Source organism: Trematomus bernacchii, unplaced genomic scaffold (assembly GCF_902827165.1).
Source record: "Trematomus bernacchii unplaced genomic scaffold, fTreBer1.1, whole genome shotgun sequence".
In the NCBI taxonomy this organism is placed as follows: Eukaryota; Metazoa; Chordata; class Actinopteri; order Perciformes; family Nototheniidae; genus Trematomus; species Trematomus bernacchii.
The window spans coordinates 10,415,324-10,440,750 of NW_022987477.1; the positions used below are offsets into that span (position 1 = coordinate 10,415,324).

Here is a 25,427-nt window from a genome sequence, read left to right on the forward strand (position 1 = left end):
TTGTGTTTGAATATATTGAATATTCACATGTGAATATATTAATTTGATTCAAACCATTGGAAGTTTGCGCACTATCTCAAGTATTCACAGCATATTAGACTGTATCTTCTATCTCTCCAATTGCATTTAATATAGAGCATGAACTTAATAACATATTTGTGTATTTGAGAACAAATTGATCAACTGACAGCAAACATTTTTGAGATAATCCCTCTATGTTTAACTTTCATTTGCAGAATGACAAAGCCCAAAAAACAACTGTGCCCCTCCTGCCAGGCCCCAAATTCCCTTGGGCGTAAAACATGTGTGGTGTGTGTCTGCCCCCTTCAAATAAATAAAAAATTTAAAAAAAAAGAAGCGGAATTAAAGGACTCTAGCTGGGGGGCTTCTGTGAAGAGCAACAGGAACGCCAGCAGGACCGTTAAGTCGGCCGAGCTATCTGTGAGTTTAAATGACTTATTATTTAAGATGTTTGGCCTCTCAGACGATTACATATCTTATTTGTCAAACAGCCTTGCCCTCAGTGAATGTGAAACCATTTTTTTCTGGCTTTAAAAAGATTTGTATCATTGATCAATGTGCCTGTATGCAATCTTTTTCGCTCCAATTCTTGCAGGTTCTTAAACTACACACCCTTGGCTCCAGCCCGGTCCTTTTCCTTTCCAATAAGGGCCGCAGTGGGGAGATCCGTGGGGATCTGGTCCACCATTTTGGAAATGCTGATGGGGTCGTTAGGGAGATCCTACTCAAAATGAGGAAACTCTATGAGTACCTCCTGAAAAGTAAGATCATCCTTGTACTTTATTATCTCATTGTGTAGTCGTCCATGGGCTTTGTGTCAATGCATTCATCAAATTCACACTTCTGTTACATCTATCCCGTTATATCATTAAAATGTCATCCCCCCCTGAGCCTTTTTTATATAATACAACCTATGCTGTATTATAGAACAAAGACTGTCAACATGGGCTTGTCAGGGCCAGCATGTTATCACTGTGAACACTAAGATGAGGGTACCACACTAATGGTATTGCAGTTACCTACTTTTTAGTTTTTATTTATAATTAATTATTTGTATGCATATTTCTATATTTTGTATTGTGTTTTAAGCCTGTACAGCACTTTGGACAACATTGAAATGTGCTATACACAAATATTTAAAGGGTTGAATTGAATGCAAATGTCGACATTACTCACCTGTAGTTAGCAAGCATGCACGTTATGCATGTGTCTGTAATACAAACACATCTCTGCAGGCATCATAAAGATATGAGGCTGCTCTGTTTTCCCAGTTTGTAACTCTTGCCTCCTCTCTTCATGTCTTAATCCCTCTCACATGAGATGGGAGAAGAGGAGGAGACACCTCGAGAGACGAGTTGAGGCAAAAGACATTCAATGAAATTAGACATCATGACACTCCTACCTCGCACCCTAATGTCCAGGACACACATGGTGCCGTACGCTGCACGTGTGCTTATCATTACGGCTTATGCTTTTTATCTGGGCATCCGTAGAAACATGTCAGAGCACCCACAGTTTCGAAATGACACAGAAGAAAAGTCATGCCTATTTTCTTCTGTGAGACGCACGTGGTTCTTTGCAAAAACATACCCGGCAACAACCTGTCAAAAGTCTTATCACCATGTTTCATTACAGATTTAATGTATTTATCTGCAAGTTTTAAATGATTTCTAGTTTAATGAGAGAAGCTGCTCCAGACTGCAACTACATTTTCATTATGATCATGGTCTTAACTAAATACGATAAGTTGTTGTGTTAAACACTGATATGAGAAACATAGCAATATGTCTACAGTCAGCTGTGGTAGCTTAAAAACATTATTTTCACACTACCTGCATTTCATTCACTTAAGAACTACCTGGTTGATTTATAATAAGAGGGAAATTCAATGCATTTAATTAATTTCTTGCAAGTAAGGCCAAAAATAAGTCTTCCTTAAAATGTGTTCTAGGGAGGGACAGAGACGGAGCCAGAGCCAGAGACGGAGCGAGGGACAGAGACGGAGCCAGAGCCAGAGACGGAGCGAGGGACAGAGACGGAGCAAGGGACAGAGACGGAGCCAGAGACGGAGCCAGAGACGGAGCCAGAGCCAGAGCCAGAGCTTCCGGAGACATTTACTCTCCATCTTTTTTCTCTTCCTCCACCTCCTCCATGCTCCCAGCCTTCTCTCCCCCCCTTGTCTTCTCCTCCACCGCCTCCATGCTCCCAGCCTTCTCTCCCCCCCTTGTCTTCTCCTCCACCTCCTCCATGCTCCCAGCCTTCTCTCCCCCCCTTGTCTTCTCCTCCACCTCCTCCATGCTCCCAGCCTTCTCTCTCCTCCTTGTCTTCTCCTCCACCTCCTCCATGCTCCCAGCCTTCTCTCTCCTCCTTATCTTCTCCTCCACCGTCAAAGAAAAGTCGAAAAGGTTCGATTTGCACTATACTATACTATATACTATACAATACATTTCTTTAAATGATTGTTTGGAAGACTTATTACCTAATTATTAAAATGGTGTTATTTATTTTTAGAATGCAGGAAACACAGGACCCAGAAGGTGTTCCTCTATGAGAGCATTGTGGAAAGAAGAGTTTTTAATGTAAGTGTGTTATAATTTCTTCCTTTTTGTTTTTCTTGTTAAATAACATAAAAACGTACAGAACATTATTGGTACCGTCTACAGACCATCAGTGAGATATCTGCACAGAGCCCAAACGATACTAACATATAACGCCTCTGAATCCAGAGATACACAAGTATCCACTATCGTACAAGTATGGAGCAGTGAGGTTCCTCAATCCATCCTCGACACTGCACCTTTTGTTGTCATTGTAAGCATTACAGGACTACGTTTTGCATCACCTTATAACCTTGTGTTGTAGGAAACTCCCAGTCTTAAAGAAGCTGCTCCATACTGGTACGATAGTGGATTCTTCTGTATCTCTGGTTTCAGATGCTGTTGTCTGTTAGTATTGTTTATGTGTAGAAATCTAACCTTATTGATGGTCTATAAATGGTACAAATAATGTTCTGTAAAGTTGTATCACCTAACTTTGTAAAGTATCTCTCATTAATATTTCTGTCCATTTCATGTCATGCCTTTCAGCAAAGAAAAGAAGTGAAAATTCGCTGGACACCATGCTCCGAGTGGTAAGTTTTTCCTTAATGACCATACATGTATGTGTTGTACTGGAAGCAAAGGGTTTATACACTGATACAGTAGGCTCATCTCAATTGAATACTTTTGTATTGTATGTTGTTATGTAATTTGTCCTACAGAAGAGAGACACAAATCACTAACATATGTATTAGTTATGCTACCCGTATTTGTATATATCCTAAATGTTTGACGTGCTGTGGGTCTACCACACATGCATCACAAACCACAAGTAAGAACTGTACGTTATTATTTTATAATCAAAAAATTATTATAGAATTTGTAAGTATATTTCACACACTTTAATGTTTTTATAGAGTTCGATCTCCTGATTCGTTTAAGAGATTTAATATATTTTACTCTTAATGAAGCACTTTAAACATTTAATGACTCTGATCCTCCTTTAACGGTAAGATCAGCTGCAGTGAGCAGAGGCTGTGCAGCTGGGGGCGGAGGTCTGATGCGCGAGTAGTGTGCTCTCGTGTATCCTACCTTTCGTCTCCTCTGGAAGCCTCCTCCCTCACCCCTCCTCGACTCCTCCGTTTGCGTTGAAGCGATTGTGACGTCCTTCAACATGGCGTGTCTTGATTGATTTCCGGGTCAAGTCCCGGAGGAGGGGGAGAGAGGAGTCGAAGAGGGACATTGAGTTGAAGCTAATGTTTCAAATCCTATTTTAAATTGACTTACTTGCCTGATTAAGCATCAGAAATATATATAGCATGACATATTAATAATTATTCAACTGTTCTTTATGTGTGTTTTGCAGTGGCAAGGACTTGGAGGACACATGGGAGCCTGCCCAAAACTATAGCAGCTCAACATAATAACACACACACACAGACACAGACACACACATACACATACACACAGACACAGACACACAGACACAAACACACACACACAAACACACACACACATACACACACACACACACAGACAGACAGACACACAGACATACACACACACACAATACGTTTTTTCAATAAATTGTTTCAATAAATTGTTGTTTCTGTTGTGTATTTTTTGTACAATTATTTCTCAATAGGGTAAAGCCATTTAAAATGTTTTAGTTTTTGGTATGTTAATGCAAATGTGACAATCATTATTTTCGGGCTGCCTCAGTCTTAAAACACAAGATAGATATCAATTTTTGTTATGGTCTTCTGTATATGTCATGAATAATACTGGTACAATTTGAATTTGCCCCAAAACGTGGAAATGCAGACCAGATCTTCTAAATGCCAGGGACCGGAACATCAGGAGCATCTCTAAAAGACGATATGTGACAGTCCTGCAGCAACGGACCATATGAGAAACATTATGTTAAAACCTAGAAACTTATTCTAAACCTGCTATCAAAGTATTCACCTGAAATGTAGCACAATTTGGCTCCTGTTAAAAGCACTATTAGTTTATAACAGTTTTACTCCCCAGTTGAACTGTATTTGACAATCATTAAATTCACAAACATAATTTGGGAAATAAATCAAAGACAATAGTGTAAATAAGAAAGGTTTAGTTTTTGAAACTTGTAATGGAGACGTTGATACATTAACTGTCAGCAGTATTTATTGTTACTTTGTAATTCTACTCCACCACAATTCAGAGGGTAACCTTAACCTATTTGGCACATCCCTTTCAAGATGTTCTAAGGTTTATTGACATATCATATACACAACTACGGTGTAGTTATGCAATGAATGACAAACCTCGCAGGTTCGTCAACAGTGCATTACAAGAGATCTATCAATATGTTTATACCTCCACCATTAAACAGTCATATTCTGCACATTTCTTATACTATCTACATACATCTTATAAGAGTATAATTAATATGTAATGTCAGTTAAAATAAGAGCTTAAACGTAGTTAACATTGCAGGAAAGTTGATTGTCAAGTCCCAAAACAAATTATGCAGTTGCCAACTCTCACGCATCTGGCGTGTGACACACGCTTTCACTCTCATTCTCACGCTCTCACGCTGCCCAACCTATTCTCACGCCAAAAACAAGATGAACCGGCGATCCTTTTTGGTTGGTTATTTACAATGTTGAGTTGACAGCTGCTCAAGCTGTCAATCCGCTCCCTCCCCGCCCCCACCACTCTTAACAACGTTAACAGACAGCAGAGCAGTGGGAGCCGGTTGGTCAATCCCCGACCCGTATTGCGCATGCGCAGATCTAAGATCCAGTAGAAATGATCAAAAGTAAAAGTCTGCTGCTTATTGTTCTACTAGGCCAAAATAGAGTCAAAGAGTATATGAGAGTGAGAGTGTGTTAATTAATATATTTGGCAGTTTGGAGTAAGTCTGTAGATTTGTTTGTGTGTGTATGTTTCATGTATAGGCCTCTCACGATAATTAATTTTGTTGGATACATTTTCACGGAAATTATTGCGATAAACGATAATATTGTCGGCACCGTTGTATGACCATTTTAGACCACTGACATAATGATAATATATAATAATAATTCAAGTACATCCTTTCAAACTGCTTGTCACATCCTCATGTAAATGGCAATTTATCGAGTTCATTTTTATTTATCGTACGATAAGTCAATTATTTGCTTATCGCGACAGGCACAATAAAACAGTGGAAACAAACATGTGTTTGACTTTCATTAGTGAATGAAACTTTGTGCCCTTTATAGTTTGTGTCCAATATTGTGTATTTGCATATATTGTATATATATCCAATATATATGCTAAGGTCCCGCTACTGACATGATAGCAGTCATTTAGTGCGCATATGTGTAATTAAACCCATGATATCAAAATCTCACTCCAGCCAGGTACCCAAAGTTGGCAACCCTGAATATTAGACTTTAAGTACTTTGTCAGGCTTAATATTTATCTGTAGATTTACCAAAGCTTTTTGCTTACATGTATTTAAAAGACCTTAACTTAAAGTATTATTTAATGTTTTAATAAAGCCTGATTAGTTTGCCTGATTTGCACATCCTCCTATTAATATCTGTGTACATCCGGCACTAAACTTTTATTGTAGAGATCACTTACAGTAGCCTATCTTGTTGATATTTTCTATTCTATATTTCTATTCTATATTTCTATCATTGACCTTCTACTTTCCCCCTATTTGTATGTACTCTTAATATTTAAATGTTTTCATCAAATGTAACCCATTCAACAAAACGTGCAGCAGAGATTAGCAACACAACCTTACCGGCATTGCAATGACTGTAAACGTGTAATAACGTGCTTTAACCACTAGGTGAATAATACAGACGTATAAAGTACACATGGTATACAATGCTATCAAAAACACATTATGTTAATTTACATATCTAACTACCATTATCAAGCTAAATATGGACTATATGAGGCTAAGGCATTGTACCAGGTGCAGGCTAATTATGTAGGCTAAGTCAAAAACAGGCAACTGATGAGGTGTTTGAAAGGTAATTTATGAGGATCAAACAAATGAGGTACACAGAATACAATTCCATTTTATCTGTTTTATTATTAGTGTAGGACAGATATGTATATATAACACCTGAAGATGTTTTATTCATGTTAGTCATGACTTTTAATACTAGTTGAACATTACATTTTTACATTTGTATGTTTAAAAATATATATGTTTCTAGTTATTGTGCTTTTTATCATGTTTTTAATTATTGTTTTATTATTGTACTCCCATTGTGTTATTTAATATTGTAGTTATTGCTTGTACAGCACTTTGGTCAACTGAAGGTTGTTTTAAATGTGATATATACAGGATATAGCTATATTATTGCACATATTTTAAAACATCAGACAAAAAGGTTTATCCGCCCCCTCATGGTGCTAATCAGTATGTGTGTTTGCTAAACAGAGATACAAACAGAACATGAGTGAACAGTCAAAACAATTTTTATCAACTTTATTGTTATGGGACCTTGTTTACATAGTGTTTCAGAGTAGACATGTAATAACATCTGAATAAAATGAAATGATAGAAAATGCCTTCAACAGCATATCAACAACCGGAAGAATAACTTACTGGACATACATATTAAGACATTAAGAAATGTGTCATTTTTTTTTGTCGGAGGACTGCAGCTGACGAGAGGGGGTGTAGGGCTGAAAGAGGTCAGAGATGTATGCAGGGGCTAGGGAGTGGAGAGATGTGTAGGTTAGCAGGAGGAGTTTGTACTGGATGCGTGACTTGACCGGGAGCCAGTGAAGGTGGGGGAGGATGGGGGTGATGTGTTGCCAGGGCTTAGTGCGGGTGAGGAGCCTGGCTGCAGAGTTCTGGACGTACTGGAGCCTGTCCAGGGCTTTGCTGGTGACCCCGAACAGAACTCCATTGCAGTAGTCCAGGCGTGAGGAGATGAAGGTATGTATTAATGTTTCTGCAACGGGGTCGGGGAGAGAGGGCCGGAGTCTGGAGATGTTTCGAAGGTGAAAAAAAGCAGTTTTGACAGTAGACCTGATGTGGGAGTTGAAGGTGAGGCTAGAGTCCAGAGTGACGCCCAGGCTGGATGGAGCAGCCATCGACGGTGAGGAGCAGATCTCCAACCTCCCGGAGCAGTGTTTTTGGGGCCACAACCATGAGCTCTGTTTTGTTTTTGTTGAGTTTCAGTAGGTTTGTTGACATCCAGGTTTGGATGTTGCAGAGGCAGTTGACTAGTGACAGCTGGGATGATGGATTGGTACTGATGTAGAGTTGGGTGTCGTCGGCATAGGAGTGGAAGTTGAGACCATGTTGGCGGAGTATTTCACAGAGGGGGAGCATGTAGATGTTAAATAGAAGGTAGTCTGGAGGGGGCTTCACCGTGTGTCATCAGAGCTGTCAGAGTCGCAGTCAGAAGACTCATCTGAAAGACTTTGCAAAAAGCTGATGGTCTCTGCTCCAGTCAAAAGCTGCAGATAGCATCGTCTAGCATGAGTCTTCATTTCTCCGATGTCGTGCTGCTTTTTCCTAAACATGCTCTGGAGACCTTTCATCCCGTCTTCGCTCAGGCCCAATGGTGAATCTTAAATGTATAAGATAAAGACAATATGAGTTACTTCATCACCTATCACTGATGTGTAAAGTCATGCAAAGTAAAAATGTAATATATACTGTACTTTGCAGGCAGGACATCTCTTTCAGGGAATCACTGCGGGTTGAAAGGACCTTCCAGTGTTGGTTCATTTCTGTGACGAGAATCTTCTTCTCCTCCTGTAGTCTCTTCACTGCCATGACAAGGTCGAATGCTCTTCTCTTTGTCCTGAGGTCGAAAGAGTCTGCAAAGCATTTATGAGAAAACATGAATTAATGTGTATGAAAGATCAACATTCAAAGAATCTATGAAGTCTTAAATAGATTTATATATCAGACATGAAGGTTTTCCACATTTGCTGTGAGCATTCAGCAGACTGGTGTACTTACCACTGTTTGGTAGCTGCCATGGCCAAGCTTTCTCCACAGACAGAATGGTTTCGAGGCACAGCGCTTCTGTGCTTGGAACCATTGAGTTGTATTTCTCAACTGTGGCTGTCAGGACCCCTTTCTCATCCCTGATCTTGCGGCGGATCCGGGAACGACCTTTGTTGCTGTCTGTGTCTTTGTAGAGACGCTGCGAACGTCTCTTGACACTTACTGTCAGCATTTCGATCTTGCTGGCCAAGGCAGCAGCATCCCTTGGGTTGTTTGTTGTTGCTTTTTAGAGGAAATAGGTGTATTAAGCACAGTAATTCACAATAACAGTGACATTTGATCAAATGTTTTAATATTATTTTATTACATATGCTTCATGAAAAATAAGTAATGCAAATGTCAATAGAGGGTTATCACTAATTCTGAAGATTTAAAATAAATTGATAAATCATGACTACAAAAAAGTTGAAAAACGTCATTAAGATTGTCCTCACTTTCTGCCCACTCATTCACATCTCTGACCCAGTCTTCCAGCTGCTTTTCAGTCACTGCCAACTCAGCCTTCATGGACTCCAGGTTCTGCAATTGCTTTTCCAGAGCTTTTGTGGTCTACAAACGTCAAACAATTAAAGACAAGTAAATACAGAAATCTACATTTAGGCTGCAGCCACAAATAATTCTTCTAAAACTATGTTATTACCTTCAGATATCTGCGGGACAGTGAGGTGGCCAAGTTGCTGACTTTTTGCTGATTCCAGCGCATGGCCATCAGCGTCAGCATGTCTGTACGTCCTGCAAAAGAGAATATCACATTATTACTATTCCTCTTACTTCTTATACTGTAACTGGGGTTTATACTATATTGCCATCCTAAATGGTGTGCTATGGTCATAACCGTCAATGAGCTTTTATGAGTTTCTGTTGTTGGTGTAATTTGTTAGTGGAATCTGTGCCTTTCTGAACATTTTTTGAAAACTGACAGTAAAGGTTCTATCGTAACTCACCTGCTTTTGACATGTGTTTTGTGGTCACTGCTATCCGAGAGAGGAAGGCATTGACCTGTTCCACCTCCTCCCCTAGGGTTAGTCCAGCCCCCTCTTGATATGCCCCACTCCATTTCACCTGTTTAAAATATATTCAAAAGTACGACTCGTTACAACTTGTCACTATTCACAAGGAGGTTTTTACATAAAGTGATTGTGTCACATGGTAACAATTCCTTACTTCACATTTGAAGTCATGCGCTTTGGCATGAAACACTGAGAGAAAGGGCTTCATGTCGAGAAGATGCTGGAGCTCTGGACAGCTTTTTGTGATTCTCTGGAGGTAGGGCCAATATTTGCAGGTCACATCCATGCAAAAGAACATACTACTGGCCAGCTTTTTCTGTAGGTACAGGGGATAAGCAAAGATTTCTCCCCTGTACATATTGAGAGCACAGAGGAGCACTCCATGTCGACAGACGGCAAGCTCTAGTCCCTCCTCATCCAGCTTGCCGGCTGATTTTTGGGAGGTCTCTCTGGCTGCCGACCACTGTCCTCCACAAACACCTCTTCCGGAGACCTAATATATAAAAATGTATTGATGAAAATGGTGCAAAGACTAACCTAACCAAACCCTTCATTAGGATATTATATTATACATAATTAGAGTCTGCAATATTACATGTTTGGTTGTGGTGTGTATATAGTCCACAAATCTTGAGACGTCTTCATCCCTGGCTATAAAGACACCGTCAAAGATGGCCTGTTCCTCAGATCTAAATAAATCAAAGGAGCAATGTATGACATCTCAGATTATTGATTGATTGATTGGTTCACATCAAGATACTTTTGTTTCGTTATTTGTTCAAATACTGTGACATTATATATTTTCTATAGTACCTAGCTGCATTCTTGAAACGGTAATGCTTGCGGTTTCCATCCACGGAAACTGCAAGCATATCAGGGCTACACGCAGGACAGGTGAAGGGCTCCTCCTTGCACATGATGTCGACCTCATAACGCACAGCCTCCCACTCAAAGAAACTTTTGATGAAGCTGTCAGTTGAGATCTTCCCAGTCTATAACAAAATAAGGACATCAACAGATTATGTCAAAAATAAATTATAAATTATAAGGACACAGCTTACAATTTGTACAATACAAATAGATAAAAAAGGACAAGTAACTTCAATACTCACACGGCCGAAGCGCAACGTTCGCTGATCGAGCATCCTTAAATATGCCTGAAAGGATAGTCCAGGTGCAGCCATTTTCATTTCTTCAAATGAGAAGAAAACATCTGTGGCATAAATGGTGGCGAAGTGAAGGGTAGCTGGCCAGTAGTCACTCCGAAGAAGGTCGTCAACCCCAGTCGTCCATGTCGCAGCACATGCTTCACAAGCCAACTCTGGCATGCATGTCGTCCTTGAAAAACAGACAAGGTGTTTTTAATACATTTGGTATTCTTTACTCAATACCCATGTTTAAGGTTTAATAGACAAGCTATCCCACATGTCTTTGAGAAGGGTTGGATATTATCAAGAAGAAACTTCAATAACATCTATCTTAAGAAACAAGACAAACATTCTTCCCATTCATTGTGATCACAGTCACAGTCTTTCCTGGCTTGAGGCTCAATGACTCTGATGCACAACCACAGATTTTGTCCGGGATCTCCACAGGTACAAACCGCACTGGAAAAAAATTCAAATGGGAATTAAAAATAATTTGTCTCTTTTGAAAAATACTACATTGTTATGTGACATATTTAGGATTTAACTTTACATCAGAACATTAAAAAGAGACTTAAGCACACTGCTGGGAATTAACACAGAGATGTTGAGGAAGCTCACATTTTCAAAATGAAATTCTCAACAAGTCCAGCAAGAAAATGTACATTCACAAACCAGAACTTACCACAGGAGCAAAGGGCCATATTTAGTACATGTGTTGTTGGGGCCAATGGCTGGAAGTAACCTGCAGTAGTCGCATCTCTGTTGTGGAGGGGGTGTCTGGTGTGCATGCTGACATCACAGTCAGCACAGAAGAAGGGATGTGGTCGGCAATCCCGGCACCGGACAACAGACGTTTTGCTCCAACACTGTTGGCAAATGTGTGTTCCCACATTTGCTTGGGCCACTACGGTGTTAACCAGATGTGGTCTCGCTGCCCTCCAGCTCTCTGAAAAAAAACTTTTTCGAGTGCTCCAGTTGGTCGATGCCAGCAGAGAAGCACTTGGGGTTTGTGCTACCACCTCATCTCCTGTAGTATCGCTCAGAGACTGCTGGAGATCTCGTAGAAACCCCTCTGTTAAAACGGTACAATAAAGTCCAAAGCACAATGATTAGTTTTCTTTAAAACATACTGGATGGAGTGGTTTTGAAAGCTGTAACTACTGTGTTCTTAATACTAGCAAATTATGAAGTTTAGAAATGAAGTACGTATCACATAAAGATACAAGTATGAATATGTGTTTCGGGCTAACCAGACCAAATGAAGTACATACCAACAGTCTCTGGAGCGATAGCTGGAGCAAAGATCAGATCACAGTCAGGGTCAGGAGCAGCAACGGGGGGATCAGTGTTACAACTGCAGCCAGCTGTATCAGAAAAAACATTTATTTTATACCATTAAATTGTAATACTTTTCCCTTACCAAGAGCTATGTTTTCATTCATTTCATATACTCAAGTGCCTAGAAATATATATCTTATACTGACCCTGATTTGAGACATTCCGGGTTGAACGTGGTCTTGCAAAGATCAAGTTTCCCTCACTGTCTCTCTTCTTCCAGCACATCATTGACACTGCTGGCACTGCTGGCGCTGCTGCTGCTGCTGCTGCTGCTGCTACTGCTGCTACTACTGCTACTGCTACTGCTGCTGTTGTTGCCGCTTCCACTTTACAAAGCAAATCATCAGCACTCCGTAGGTCATCCCTTAACTCTTTCTGCTCAACCAGCTCATCTGCGCTTCTCAGGAGATCCTCAAGATCAGAATCACTCATTATAGTGAAGAGACACAGACAGAGACACAGAAGAAAGACTGACAACAGAGTTAGACAGAGAAATAAATAGAGAGATAGGAAGAGACTATCAAGTACAACACAGCAAGGACAGTTTAACAAGACAGACTTGGCTCTTAAAAGTGCCTTTGGGTTGTTTGGAGTTTGAAAAAACAAAAGGGTTGTTTTTTGGAGAACAAATTGCAGGATCTGTTGAGAGAAAACAACATATTTTAGAAACTCAAAAATAAAATAACAATGCCAGTGTAATTGTTGTTGTTTACAATTTTCTACTTGGCTAATAACCAATTAATGCTTACTACTGTTGTCATTAAAGGTATTTTCACACCATCGCACAGCAAAATCACTGCCACCAGTCATTTAAATAAGTAATTTGTACAAAAATTATAAAAGTATTATTACTATTAATACTAAAAACACATGTATACAAAGTATTATTAATAGATTTACGATTCGAAAATTATAAAAGCAGAGTAGACATGTGGAGATTATCCGGCTGAACAAAACGTGATCCGTCTCTGAGCTAGCTAGCTAGCTCAGGCGAGTTCATTTGTTATATTTAGGTAATACCCTAGTAGAGTGGAGATTATCCAGCTGAACAAAACGTGATCCATCTCTTAAATGTGTGTCAACCACAGACCTTATTTCGAGCTATTTTCCAAAATTCTATGGAGAAATTGCAGTGCGTGTTCTAGCTAGCTAGCTAGCAAGCTAGCTCAGGCGAGTTCATTTGTTATATTTAGGTAATACCCTATATTATTTAGTTACTATACCCCTCAGAAAGGTGCCAGAAGCAACATTGGCGCCGATTAGATTATTATTATTATTATTATTCGTGGCTAAATTTATTTCCTATAACTATGCGTTACCCATGCTCTTACCTTGATTCTGAAGAACTGCGACTCTCTCATCCAGGTTTGGTCACGTAAAGTGCAAAGGTATGCCGTCTTTACGACGGTACCTGAGGATTGTGGGTAATGTAATCGCAAAGCGGACAGAAGTCGTAACAACAATAGCTGGGGATTGTGGGTAGTGTAGTGTCTTCGGCCATCCAAAACTCAAAAGTCGTCACAACAATAGCTGGGGATTGTGGGTAGTGTAGTCTCTTTGGCGCTCCACATTTCAGAGAAAACAAGTTGTCTCAGAATTGTAGGGGAAAAACACAAAAGCATTGTACACAATTTAAACCTATCAATGTCGTTTAATTAACAAAGGTAATCTGGTGTTTTTGAGTGGATGAGTAATGGAGATATCACTGTCAAATCAATCGACAGTAAGGAGAATACTTACTTCCGGGTGTACAATTCTCCGTTATCCAATGGGAATGGACGCTCACATTGCCTTTAACAGCTGCCGACACAAACGAATGCCGTGCTTCCCTAAGCGTCAAATACCGACGCCGATGGGAATACATTGCAATCAGTTGAAAGCTCTTTGCATCCGTTTATGACGCTGATGGAAACTCGGCGCGTCACAACTGGACGCCACGGAATTCTGACCAAGCGTCGCTCCTGGACGCGTTGGGAGTGAGAGTGTGTTGTTTACGGAGCTTTTACGGCAGATCGTCTCACCGTAGCTGTCAATTAGGTCAAAAGACGTGTTCAATGGCATTAAAACGAGAAAAAAAAAATGCTACAACTGTTGATCCATAGGTTGATAATGTACCTGTGCCTTTGAAGAAATTATTTATAATCCATAATTGCATTTTTTATGTAAAAATTGGAGCGGAAAAGTTAGCTGCTAATGGTAGCCACCAGAGTGTATGCAGCTTCCGGTTTTGGTAACGCGTCACTCTCACTCCTTATTTGTTAACGTTTTGGTGTGTTTATAACTTTCCCTCGATTCCATTGGCTCTAGCGGTTATAAAGAGATTTCATTCATCAAAATCGAGCAAGGGGGGCCAGAGATAGGTCAAATCCACCCAAATGACCCCAGAAGTGGGGGTTTTTGGCTAAATCTCTCTAAAAAGGTCAAATTTCATTTGTTTTGCATCAATCTTGATACAGGGTACTTATTATATGTTGTACTTTGGATTCCTAAAGCTTTTAGTCTACTAACCCATCATCCAAGGGTAGTTTTCACTAAGTAAAAAAGAATTTTTGGACGGACACTATAATTTACAGTTTTTTACTACGTAAAATCTGAATTTTCTTTAAAATAAAAAACATCTATATTGATTCTGACTTTTCTACATCCAACTCACAGGTTTATCATTACTTTGAGAATAAAGATTATTAATTTAACCCTTTTAGAAGGGAAGATATGGTCATTTGTTCTGGGAATGTCATTTTCGAGCCTGAGACCTGAAAAACAGGCTCAGGGCTTAAGAGGTTAAAGGGCCCATGTCATGGCCATTTCCACTGATCATAATTACATTGTTGAGGTATACTAAAATAGATTTATACTGTGCAATTTTCCAAACTCACATTGGTTTCGCATACAGCATCTCTGTCAAGCATGTGTATTCAGCAGTATTCACTCTCTCCACTCAACGACTCGTTGGAGCTCTTGCCCCCCCCTCCCTGTGAGCCTAGTGTGCTCCGATTGGTCAGCTCGGCCACTCTGTTCTGATTAGTCAACCACCAGAGAGGCTCCGCCCATGTCTAACAGTGCTTTTTCCGGCTGCTCTCAGCTGAACATCAGTCTTATCATGGCGTCGGTACAGCCGTATATTTTATACGCCAACTAACCGAACTGTACCTACAACTGTTGTTATAGAAGAGTGTGACGGCCCCAGGGCCTTTGTCTTACGATGGGGTGGAGCTGAAGAGGCTAATCAGCGCGATCACGGACACCTGGCCTGAGCCGAGGTGCTAGCCAGCTGCCCGGAGTCAAACGGCGGCCCCTCTCTCTCCAAAGCAGCTCAGCGATCCTCTCCCCTCGACCACCTGTCTCTGCATTTACCACAATAAATGTGCCGTGGTTTTGTAAACTCGTGTATGTCTCCTTGTCTTTCCGTTGTGGCCTACGAGCCGGTCATAACAAAGAGTAAGTTATTTTTACCCGTTATAAACTACTACTGTTTGATGAGAAATCAAATCATGGTTTGCTATATATGAATGATATGTTATAGGAGCAAATAATTCAGGGAAGAAAGGATAGGCCTACTAAGTATTTCCATTAAACTTTATTTTTAGAAATGTACAAAATGAACGTAAATATACATATATACACGGTATATCGTCAATTACTCCCCGTTGTCGGCATCTTGCCTATAGCAGCCGGGGCTGCCTCAGTGTTAGTCCAGTCATGTATTGTCCGGCAGGATCTGGCTGGACGAAATCAAATGCAAATCACAAAATATTAGAGAAACTTAGTTGTTTTAGATTCGTTAGTAGTAGTTGTGGTAGGAGTGTGGATCTATCTAATGAACAGCTTGCCTGCTAATATGCTAACCTAGCTTTGTTTACCTTGGTAGCTAACACGATATGAACGTTAGCTTGGAGGAACGGCAACTATAATGGAGTGTAATAAAATTACTATGAACAAAAGCTAGTGGTTCATATTAGGCTAGCAATAACGTGTTTATAATTGCTTTCTTCTACGGGTAGTCTGCTACGTTCGGTCATACAATGTTTCCCGCTAGCATGTATAGCTAGCCTTGTTAGCTATACATGCTATCAGCGTCGGAGGAAAGCCAACTGTAATGTACCGTCCTTTGGGGGTCTGTGAGCGGGCAAAGAGAGGGGATTTCCCCGTTGTCTCTGCTGGAAGTGTGAAATAAACAGAGTCCCCATTTCAGGGACACCTCTTGGAGGTCTCTAGGCCGTCCTTTGGGGGTCTGTGAGCGGGCAAAGAGAGGGGATTTCCCCGTTGTCTCTGCTGGAAGTGTGAAATAAACTTAGTTGTTTGATGTTCGTCAGCTTGCCAGCTGGATTACAATGCTAATCTACGTTTGCTAGTTGTTCAATATGCTATACTATACTATGAACAACAGATAGTGTTTCATATTAGGCTATCAAGCACATGTTTACAATTGCAATCTTATATGGGTAAAAACAATGTTTTTCCGAGCAAACTCATGTCTAGCTCTTAGTAGCCTTGTTGTTTAGCTCGGTAGCATACACGCTCGGAACGCCAGCTATAATGTAATTACGTTTCGCGACTGACCGTACGGTAAATCACCTGGAGTATACTGTCTATGAGTATTTCGTGTGTGAATGCAGACATTCTACATACATGTATGTAAGGCCATCTGCTGATATTAGAGTTGATATGGAAACGCTAGCAACTTAGTTAGCACAGTTAGCACTGGCTTAGCAGTCCGAAACATGTTTACACATTTAAACAGTCGTGGTAGATACCTTGTTTGATAAATACACAAATAACAATGCAAACTTACAGGTTGTGTACCCGAATCTTCCCCTGCTCCAAACGGTCCAAACAAACTAGGAATAGCATCGTCCTTCAGTTTCAAATGCTGTGCATATCCGGCCTCAAACTGGGCAATGTTTTGGAAGCTTTCGTCTGTGAAATGCCCCGCACACAGTAACGTTCTTCGAACCTCTGAAGGAACAGTGTTAAAAATAAATTTCAACCACTGACTTCGTCGTGGTTCTTCCGTCGGTAGGACAAACAGCTCAGATTTCTCCTCACATTTCAGGAAACAGGTCCTTGGCAGTGGCATGACTGGATCGATTGTGAACTGAACCAGAGCTTCCAACAGTAAATGTTAGGCTGGCAGAGGGTGCGGCCAGCGCCGCTGGGTGTGGCCATAGCTCTTCGGGATTGGTCCATTTCGTTCCGGGTACCGCATGACATCAGGCCGTACCCGGAACTAAATGGAAGACTCAAATGGGCAGTGACGTATCTCCAACGAGGCGTTTTGGGGAGGTATTTTCTGTGTTAGAGTTTTACTCGCTACAGGGTGTACTTTGAGGGTTTTTGACTCTGCACACCGTTTACATGCATAAAAACCTTCATAACACACAAGGGGACGGGTAATAACCGGAAAAGCATGACATGGGAGCTTTAACATCATGGTGTTAGCAGCAAACTCAGGGGCAAAGCTTAAGGGGCAAAATTCTTATTATACATCCAAGGGGCAAAGCCGTGAAGCCCATGCGGAAGTGTCGCAAAATACAGTTCGGAAAGTTGTTTCTTTTAAAAAAATTCAGTTCGTAGGGGAAGGGTGCATAAGGGAGCTATTTCCATAGACCACCATTTTTAAATGCCCAACTTTATAGCAGAAATAAACATGTTTCCATCGTGGTTCAAAAATCTGTGAGGGGGGTGAATTTTTGGAAAAGTAATTTGTTTAAGCCTTAAGGTTATGCATAAATTAGTGCTTGATCACCTTGAGTGACAGGTCTGTGCAGTGAATGCTACTTGAAGCTTTCTGTCTCTCTGCTAGCTTATAGCTGCTAGCAGCTCCGTTAGCTCTGTGGCCTCCAGACTGCTACAAGGGCTCTGCCTTCACAGTTTATCCGGAGAACACAACTTGAACTCGGCCGTGTGTGTTGGCTTGGTGCCTTGTGGACTATTCATGCAAATTAGCGGACAATTATGGCTCTGCGGTTAAAACAGACCGTTCATGAATGGTGTAACTTAGGTAAGTCAAATTCGAGTACTTTATTTATATGTTTCTGGTGTTTTTATTCAGCGAACGTTAATGAATGTTTAGATGTGGGTAATAGTGATGGGAATTACGGCTCTTTGAAGGGAGCCGGATCTTATGACTCCGTTCCTTTCCGAGAGCCGTTCAAAAGAGCCGTTTTCTTTTTAAGGGGGCGGGGTTAATAGGTTTATCTGCGAAATAATCACCAGGATAATGATTGACTGTATTGCCAGAAATCTACTTTTACTCACAGAAAAATGTATTACTTGCTACATCTCTCTGCCAGCCAAACTACTACTCAAGCAGCATGCGTTATGCCATCATCTATGGCAAATTTGCATTCCAACCCAGTCTCACGGCATTTCATGTTATAGTCACGAAATGTAATCTATTGATTTCCCATGTTTTTCGTGTCACACAGAACGATTTTAAAAGCAAAGTATTTCTATTGGTAGTATGTTTCGTTCCTGCACCACGTCTTTTTGTCCGGTCGGGTCTTGGAAGACTGGAAGCTGTGTGGTTCATAAAAATATTTTCTTAGTCAATATCAAGCCATGATTATTCTTTTTATTTCAAATTGTATAATGTCTGACTTTTTGCCGTCCGTGAGGAAAATAAATGTGGCTCAGAATACTGAAATCTGTATTTTTTTCATCTTTTTTTCCTTCTAATTTGTTATTCTTTTCTAAATAACACACTGTTATTGTTATGACCCTGGGTCGTTATGTCATTTGTGTGCAGATATTTTTCCCTCCTCCTGTGTCTGTGAGTGTGTGGGTGTTTCTCAATCGCGAGTACGCTTGCTTGGTAGCACATGTCTGCCGAGCATCTTGCTTCAGAAGCGAGTCAAGAATACTTCCTGGCATTCGGAAAAACAAAGTGTGGAACACGCTAGCAAGTGTGCGTCATATGAGAGGCCCCGCCTTACATCTTCCGCCACAGCTTTGGGGAAATTGGTCCGTGCGCAAAGCATTGTGGGGATTTTAAGACCGCGGAGTCTACTCATGTGCAGCCTCGATATTTCTCCAAACGGAATACGCCGGGCTCGGTAGATTTCCAAGTATGCTGGAGATTGGAACAGTACTTCGGCGGCACTCGATGACGTAGTATGCTTGAAATAGTGGCTCTGAAGCAGCTTTACTCGCGATTGAGAAACACCCCGTGTGTGTGTGAGTGAGCAAGCAGGTGGTGCCCGTTAGCTGATTAGCTACCTTCAACATGCTGATTGGTCCACCTGAAGGAGAGGGGAGCATTTAAGCTGCAGCCATGCAGTCCCTCTGCCCTCTCTCTGACTCGACTTCTCCTACTCCCAACATTGTTGCGTTTATATCTGTCCTGTTGTGCTGTGGTCCTACTTATACCGTATACCAGTCCTCTTGCTTGTCTTGAAAACCTCAGAAAATAAACTACTTTAACCTGTCCTTGTTGGACACGCTTTAATTTATGCAAGGTGCGTACGGGTGCTGGAAATCCTTGAAAATGCTTGAAATTGTACGAGGTGTTTTCAAGGTTTGAAAAGTGCGTGAATTTGGGGAATGGTGCTTGAATTTGGGATAAAGTGCTTGAAATTGTAAATGCTTTACTTCGCTTTTTAGATTAAAAGAAAATAAAGAAGTCTGAGCGCGCTTAATTGCTTCGCTTTTACATAAAACAGCTCCGCCCCGGCCTTCCCGCGCAATGCGCGTGACCGGCAAGTGTTTTTGTTACGTGTGTGACCTGGGCATTCTGATGAGAGTGATTGATGACAGTATGCCAGGAGGTTGCCGTTTCAATGAGCGTAGCAGAAGCTAAATACAAGCCATGGCTAAGACGAGGGTCAAGCGAAGCCCAAGAGTAGCCTCCTGCAAAGTGTGCAACAATAACGATGCGAGAGTCTGCGCTGACGAGCCACACACCACACGAAAGGTACGCACACACACACACACGGAGAGGGAGGAGAGGTGTGTGCTGGTTGTGCACAGGCCTAAAAAATGGTTGTTCTATCACCTGAGAGCACCAGGTCACATGCTGCAGGACCTGCTGGTCTGCTGCTGGAAATGACACACACACACACACGCACACACACACACACACACGCACACGCACACGCACACGCACAAACACACGCACACGCATACGCACACACATACATACATACATACATACATACATACATACATACACCACTCTCGGGTACACCACTCTCGGGGCCCCCTGGTAGTCACACGGCTCCATAATATAACTGGCAAAAATGTAAGAATTTCATGCATCGGCCTACAGTGGGAAAATGGTTTAATCTGTTGGAATAGAGTAGAAATATCAAATATCACTACTTTTCTTCTAAATGAAATGCTGACATTACAAAATGCATGGTTTTATACTGCAATGGCAGTGAGATCAACAAATGTGGTCTGAATGGAAGTCAATGAGGCATTTTTGAGAGAAATTAAATAATTCAAATAATTAAACAGGCATTTAAAGGGTTAAAATCCAGATAATTATTGAATGTTTGCTAGTTCTGAGTACGTTAGAAGTTGTTTATGTGATTCATGAAACAAAAAGTAGAAAGAAATATTGATATATGATGATTTAATAGAAGTTATTATGGGCGTGTACATTTTTGCCACGAAGGGGTCCAGAGGTAGTATCTGACACTACGTAAAAAATAATAATGCAGTCAAATTAATTTTGTTGCTAATCTTTGACACATCCAAGACTCTAATAACCACCAAAGTTCCATCCCTCTACTAATTATTATATTGAAAAATAATTATGTTTTGTGTTTTTTCGTAAGAAAAAATGAAATAATTAAAATAATGAAACAGGCGTTTAAAGGGTTAAAATCCTGACAATGATTGAATGTTTGCTAGTTTTGAGTACGTTAGAAGTTGTTTATGTGATTCATGAAACAAAAAGTAGAAAGAAATATTGATGTATGATGATTTAATAGCAGTTATTATGGGCGTGTACATTTTTGCCACGAAGGGGTCCAGAGGTAGTATCTGACACTACGTAAAAAATAATAATGCAGTCGAATCAATTTTATTGCTAATCTTTGACACATCCAAGACTCTAATAACCACCAAAGTTTCATCCCTCTACTAATTATTATATTGAAAAAAATTCATTTTTTGTGTTTTTTGTCATAAATAATGAAATAATTCAGTTAATTAAACAGGCATTTAAAGGGTTAAAATCCTGAAAATGATTGAATGTTTGGTAGTTTTGAGTACGTTATAAGTTGTTTAAGTGATTCATGAAAAAAAAAGTAGAAAGAAATGTTGATGTATGATGATTTAATAGCAGTTATTATGGGCGTGTACATTTTTGCCACGAAGGGGTCGAAAGGTTGAAAATTCGAGGAGGGCACAAGGGTTAAGAAATACATATTTGTAGCTTTTTTTTTATCTGCAGTAGGAAATGCAGAGAGTAGCGACAGGGCTGGTCCAACCTGATCTGTAAAGTGATCTAACTAAGTGCTATTGAATGGGGGGCTTATATGCATTTGAAAAGCAATATAAATCACACAGTTCGTATACAATAGGCATTAAAAGCACCATCGATAACCATTGCCCTTCTCCTATTCAAACCAAAAGAGAAAATGCAGATATTACACTCTGAAAAGAAAGGGTAGACATATCTGTACTCTTAGTGCCAAGTAGCTAAGCTATTCATTCGCAGAAATGTAAAGTGGTCTATCTAAGTTCTATTCATATTCTTGACGGGAAGAGTTAGTATACAATAGAGTTAGAGTTAGTATACTTTAAAAGCCTTCTCCAAATCAAACCAAGATATCTTGGGTATTCACTCAGAGGGGGGTCGGTGAACCGGGCAGAGTTTTTCGCCGGTCAACGTGTGTGAAAGTTTAAAGTTCAATCTTCCTTATTGAGCTTTATAACAAATGAATAACGACTATATATTATAATAAAACTATATATTGAGCTTTAAAACAAATGATATATATTATAATAAAATAAACACGGGCTGTTGTTATGCCTGCTGTAACGTTTACTTTCTCTGTTCTCCGCTTAAGTAATTATTACTTCCTGGTTAGCTTTCCGCTCGAAATTTAAATCTGAAAATGGCAAAATAACGGAGAAAAAAACGTTCACAGAGAAGACGACAACAATTGTCACTTGCACTTGACATTTAGCATCTGAACACACTTGTAAACAACGTGATGCCCGGGAAGCGAAGACCCGGCGGAAACAGCTGGTCTGGTTCACTAAAATGTCCGTGTACAGTATATCTGGTACTAATGTATAGCGGATCTTTGTTAAGATCCATATGTCAGTAGAGATGGGATGGCAGAAGGTGCTATATATATATATATATATATATATATATATATATATATATATATATATAATTCCAAAGCTGGTAAAGACCTTTCAAATTTAGCAATAATAGTCATATAAGAAAAGTACTGATTTGTTCTTGAATCAACTTTTTTATGGAAAATGTTTTATGTAATTTTATTTCATTTTAAATCAAATGAAAGACATTCACAGTTAATGTAATTAGATATACATTATTAATGCCATACATTTTTAAATGTAATTAGATATACATTATTAATGCCATACATTTTTGCATAAATATTTATTCAGTATGATAGCTGTCTAACAGAAGTTAAATCCATTTCTCACTTATTCTGACAATGTACTTAACTCCAAATAAAAGAACCCAATAAAAATAGTTGTTAAATAATAGTGAAGTCACGTTGTAATAACAATAACTCATCTCTCTCGGGTTTTTTTGTTTTCTTTGTGTGCTTTGCCAAAAGCCACTGTGTCAAGTGTCCTAGTTGGGTTACCGTAACGAACAGCAGCAGGCTCTCGATTTTTAATCCTAATTTAATCGTTTATGTTCGCCGAATTGACATGAAATCACTGACAAATATGAATATACTGTATTCAACTTCATTAAAATGTTATTAACGTGCCTAAATTCGTGTCTCGCCTTAATTAGATGTTTGATAAGTGCAGATCACATAGTAAAACACGTACACAGATACATTATTTTGTATTTTTATTAAATTCGACAATGTCAATTTCACTTTCCACTATGTCCACCGTTGTTTTTCACAACCAATGGCAGAACTTTATTGAGGCCTGTAATTAGTCAACTACAGGTCTCTTGAGTCAGTCTTTTTCTTCCAAAAAGCTTGTGACAAGATGTTATTGCTCTTGGGGCATTAAAAACAAGATTTTAACTTTAGTTTTTTATATAATATCTGCATTTTCTATTGTGAAAAACTAAGTCTTAGTTATTTAATATATAGCGCCATCTCCTGGTTAAACCCTGAAATTGGAGAATAGTGGGAGGGCCTAACATTTCTGAATACTGGTCTTTGGCAGGCAACTGGCTGGCAACTGACTGGCAGTCGGCAGGAAGCTGTATGCTGGGGTCCAAAATAAGAGGCTCCATCTGTAATCAAGTGTTAAATCAGACTTTAGTTCCACCTGGAGTAAATTCACAAGCTACCCTGCAGTATACAAAGTCATTCAAACTAGCTGCACCTTTACCAGCTTTGAGAACACTTTCATGATCAATCATTATAAAACATATCATATATATTATTCTGAAATGGACCAATCTGCACAATGACTACTTTTACTGTCGCTACTTTCACTATATTTTGATGATCATACTTTTCTACTTTTACTTGAGGCACATTTTGAATGCAGGACTTTTACTGTAACAGAGTATTCCTACACTCTGGTACTTCTACTTTTACTCAAGTACAAGATCTGAGTACTTCTACTTTTACTCAAGAACAAGATCTGAGTACTTCTACTTTTACTCAAGAACAAGATCTGAGTACTTCTACTTGTACTCAAGTACAAGACCTGAGTACTTCAACTTTTACTCAAGTACAAGATCTGAGTGCTTCTACTTTTACTCAAGGACAAGACACTTATACCACCTCCATTTATAGGCTATGAAAGAAACTTTGAAAACGAAGGCTAAAGCTAACGTTAGCAGATAGTGACAATGTATGCTAGTTAGCTAGCTCAACGATTCATTAAATAATATTGCGACAGAAACACTTTTCAGTGCACATCACGCTCTGCCGCTCCGACAGGGAGCTCTGCTCTGAACACCCCGTTCTAACCAGCGGTCCAGTCTGTGCCCGCACAGTTAATATTAACGAACGCACCGTAGGTAATGTAGCTGCTGAAGCTAGACCCTCATCCCGGAGCAGCAGAGCCTTATTATACATCCATGAGCAGAGCTGACAGGCAGGAAGACTTGTGCTCCCGCTTCATTATAATATATAAAAAAAGAACACCATGCGTGTCATGATGGCACATAACAGCTCGCGGCCGCAGATTACTCCGGGTCCCAGACCACCCCCATACCCCAAAAATATTTTTATTGCAGATCTACATGAATCACACAAACGACCTATTTTGGAATCAAAACGGCACATTTCGCCGAAAGGTGACAAGTTTGCATCCCTGGTAGTAGAGCATTTTAGATTAGGCTATCGTTGCATGTAAAATACATGACACTTTTCTCTGTGCGCGGCAAAACAAGCTTGCCAAAATGGCTTCACTCGTCTGGCAGTATTTTAAGTGTCTGAAAATGACAATAAAATAGCGGTATGCAACGTACGTGTGAAGCAGAAATCCTGCAGCTCCACCCGCTGTGACGGACCGGTGAGCGGAGCAGAACACACATTAAGAGTTAGACCTAACACACTTAGCTATTTTATCTACCTCTGGAACTAGCTAAACTAGTTATAAATATATTTATTCTTCACTGTCGGGTCACTGATTACTGGATCAGTGAGCTGCAGGAGATACTGACGGGCTGTCAGGAGAGAGAGAGGGGGAGAGAGCGCTTCCGCTAATTTCTCCCGTGTTATTATCCCAAGTTAATGTAAACTTGAATAATGTACTTCATTTGAATGTAATAATTATGTTGGTTGGTTGGTTGGTTTGTGGAAGCGCCAGTGAATGAGCCCCATTAACTGAGTTTTAAACATCACTTTAAATGGAAGATCCCCATAGGCCCCGCCCACTCGATCGGATCGGCGATCGGTATCGGCCGATACTGATTCCGGCGATCGGCCCCAAAATTGGCGATCGGAGCATCCCTAATAATTGTATATGATATGTTTTATAATGATTGATCATTAAAGTGTTATCAAAGCTGGTAAAGGTGCAGCTAGTTTGAATGACTTTGTATACTGCAGGGTAGCCAACCTGGTCTCACCAGAATGCGTGACTCCACCACGACACCGCAGTGCGTGGTGGAGTCACGAACTTTGCTACATTTACGTGTCTGCACCACGCAAACAACCCCAATGTAAAGTGAATGAGGCTCCTTTGTCGTGGTGCACACACGCATTTC

At 40.2% G+C, this 25,427-nt stretch overlaps 1 protein-coding gene across 1 annotated transcript; it reads right to left on the minus strand.

Moving 5' to 3' along the window:
• Positions 1 to 7,026: 7,026 nt before the first annotated feature.
• LOC117494732 lies at positions 7,027 to 10,887 on the minus strand. Its single transcript, XM_034145685.1, has 10 exons — positions 10,706 to 10,887; positions 10,407 to 10,585; positions 10,189 to 10,282; positions 9,748 to 10,086; positions 9,528 to 9,645; positions 9,224 to 9,315; positions 9,018 to 9,132; positions 8,536 to 8,805; positions 8,232 to 8,390; positions 7,027 to 8,137 (listed from the first exon to the last, which is right to left on the minus strand). The coding sequence occupies exons 1-10, from the start codon at positions 10,781 to 10,783 to the stop codon at positions 7,932 to 7,934; spliced, it is 1,650 nt and encodes a 549-aa protein (XP_034001576.1). The 5' UTR covers positions 10,784 to 10,887; the 3' UTR covers positions 7,027 to 7,931.
• Between the last annotated feature and the right edge of the window lie 14,540 nt (positions 10,888 to 25,427).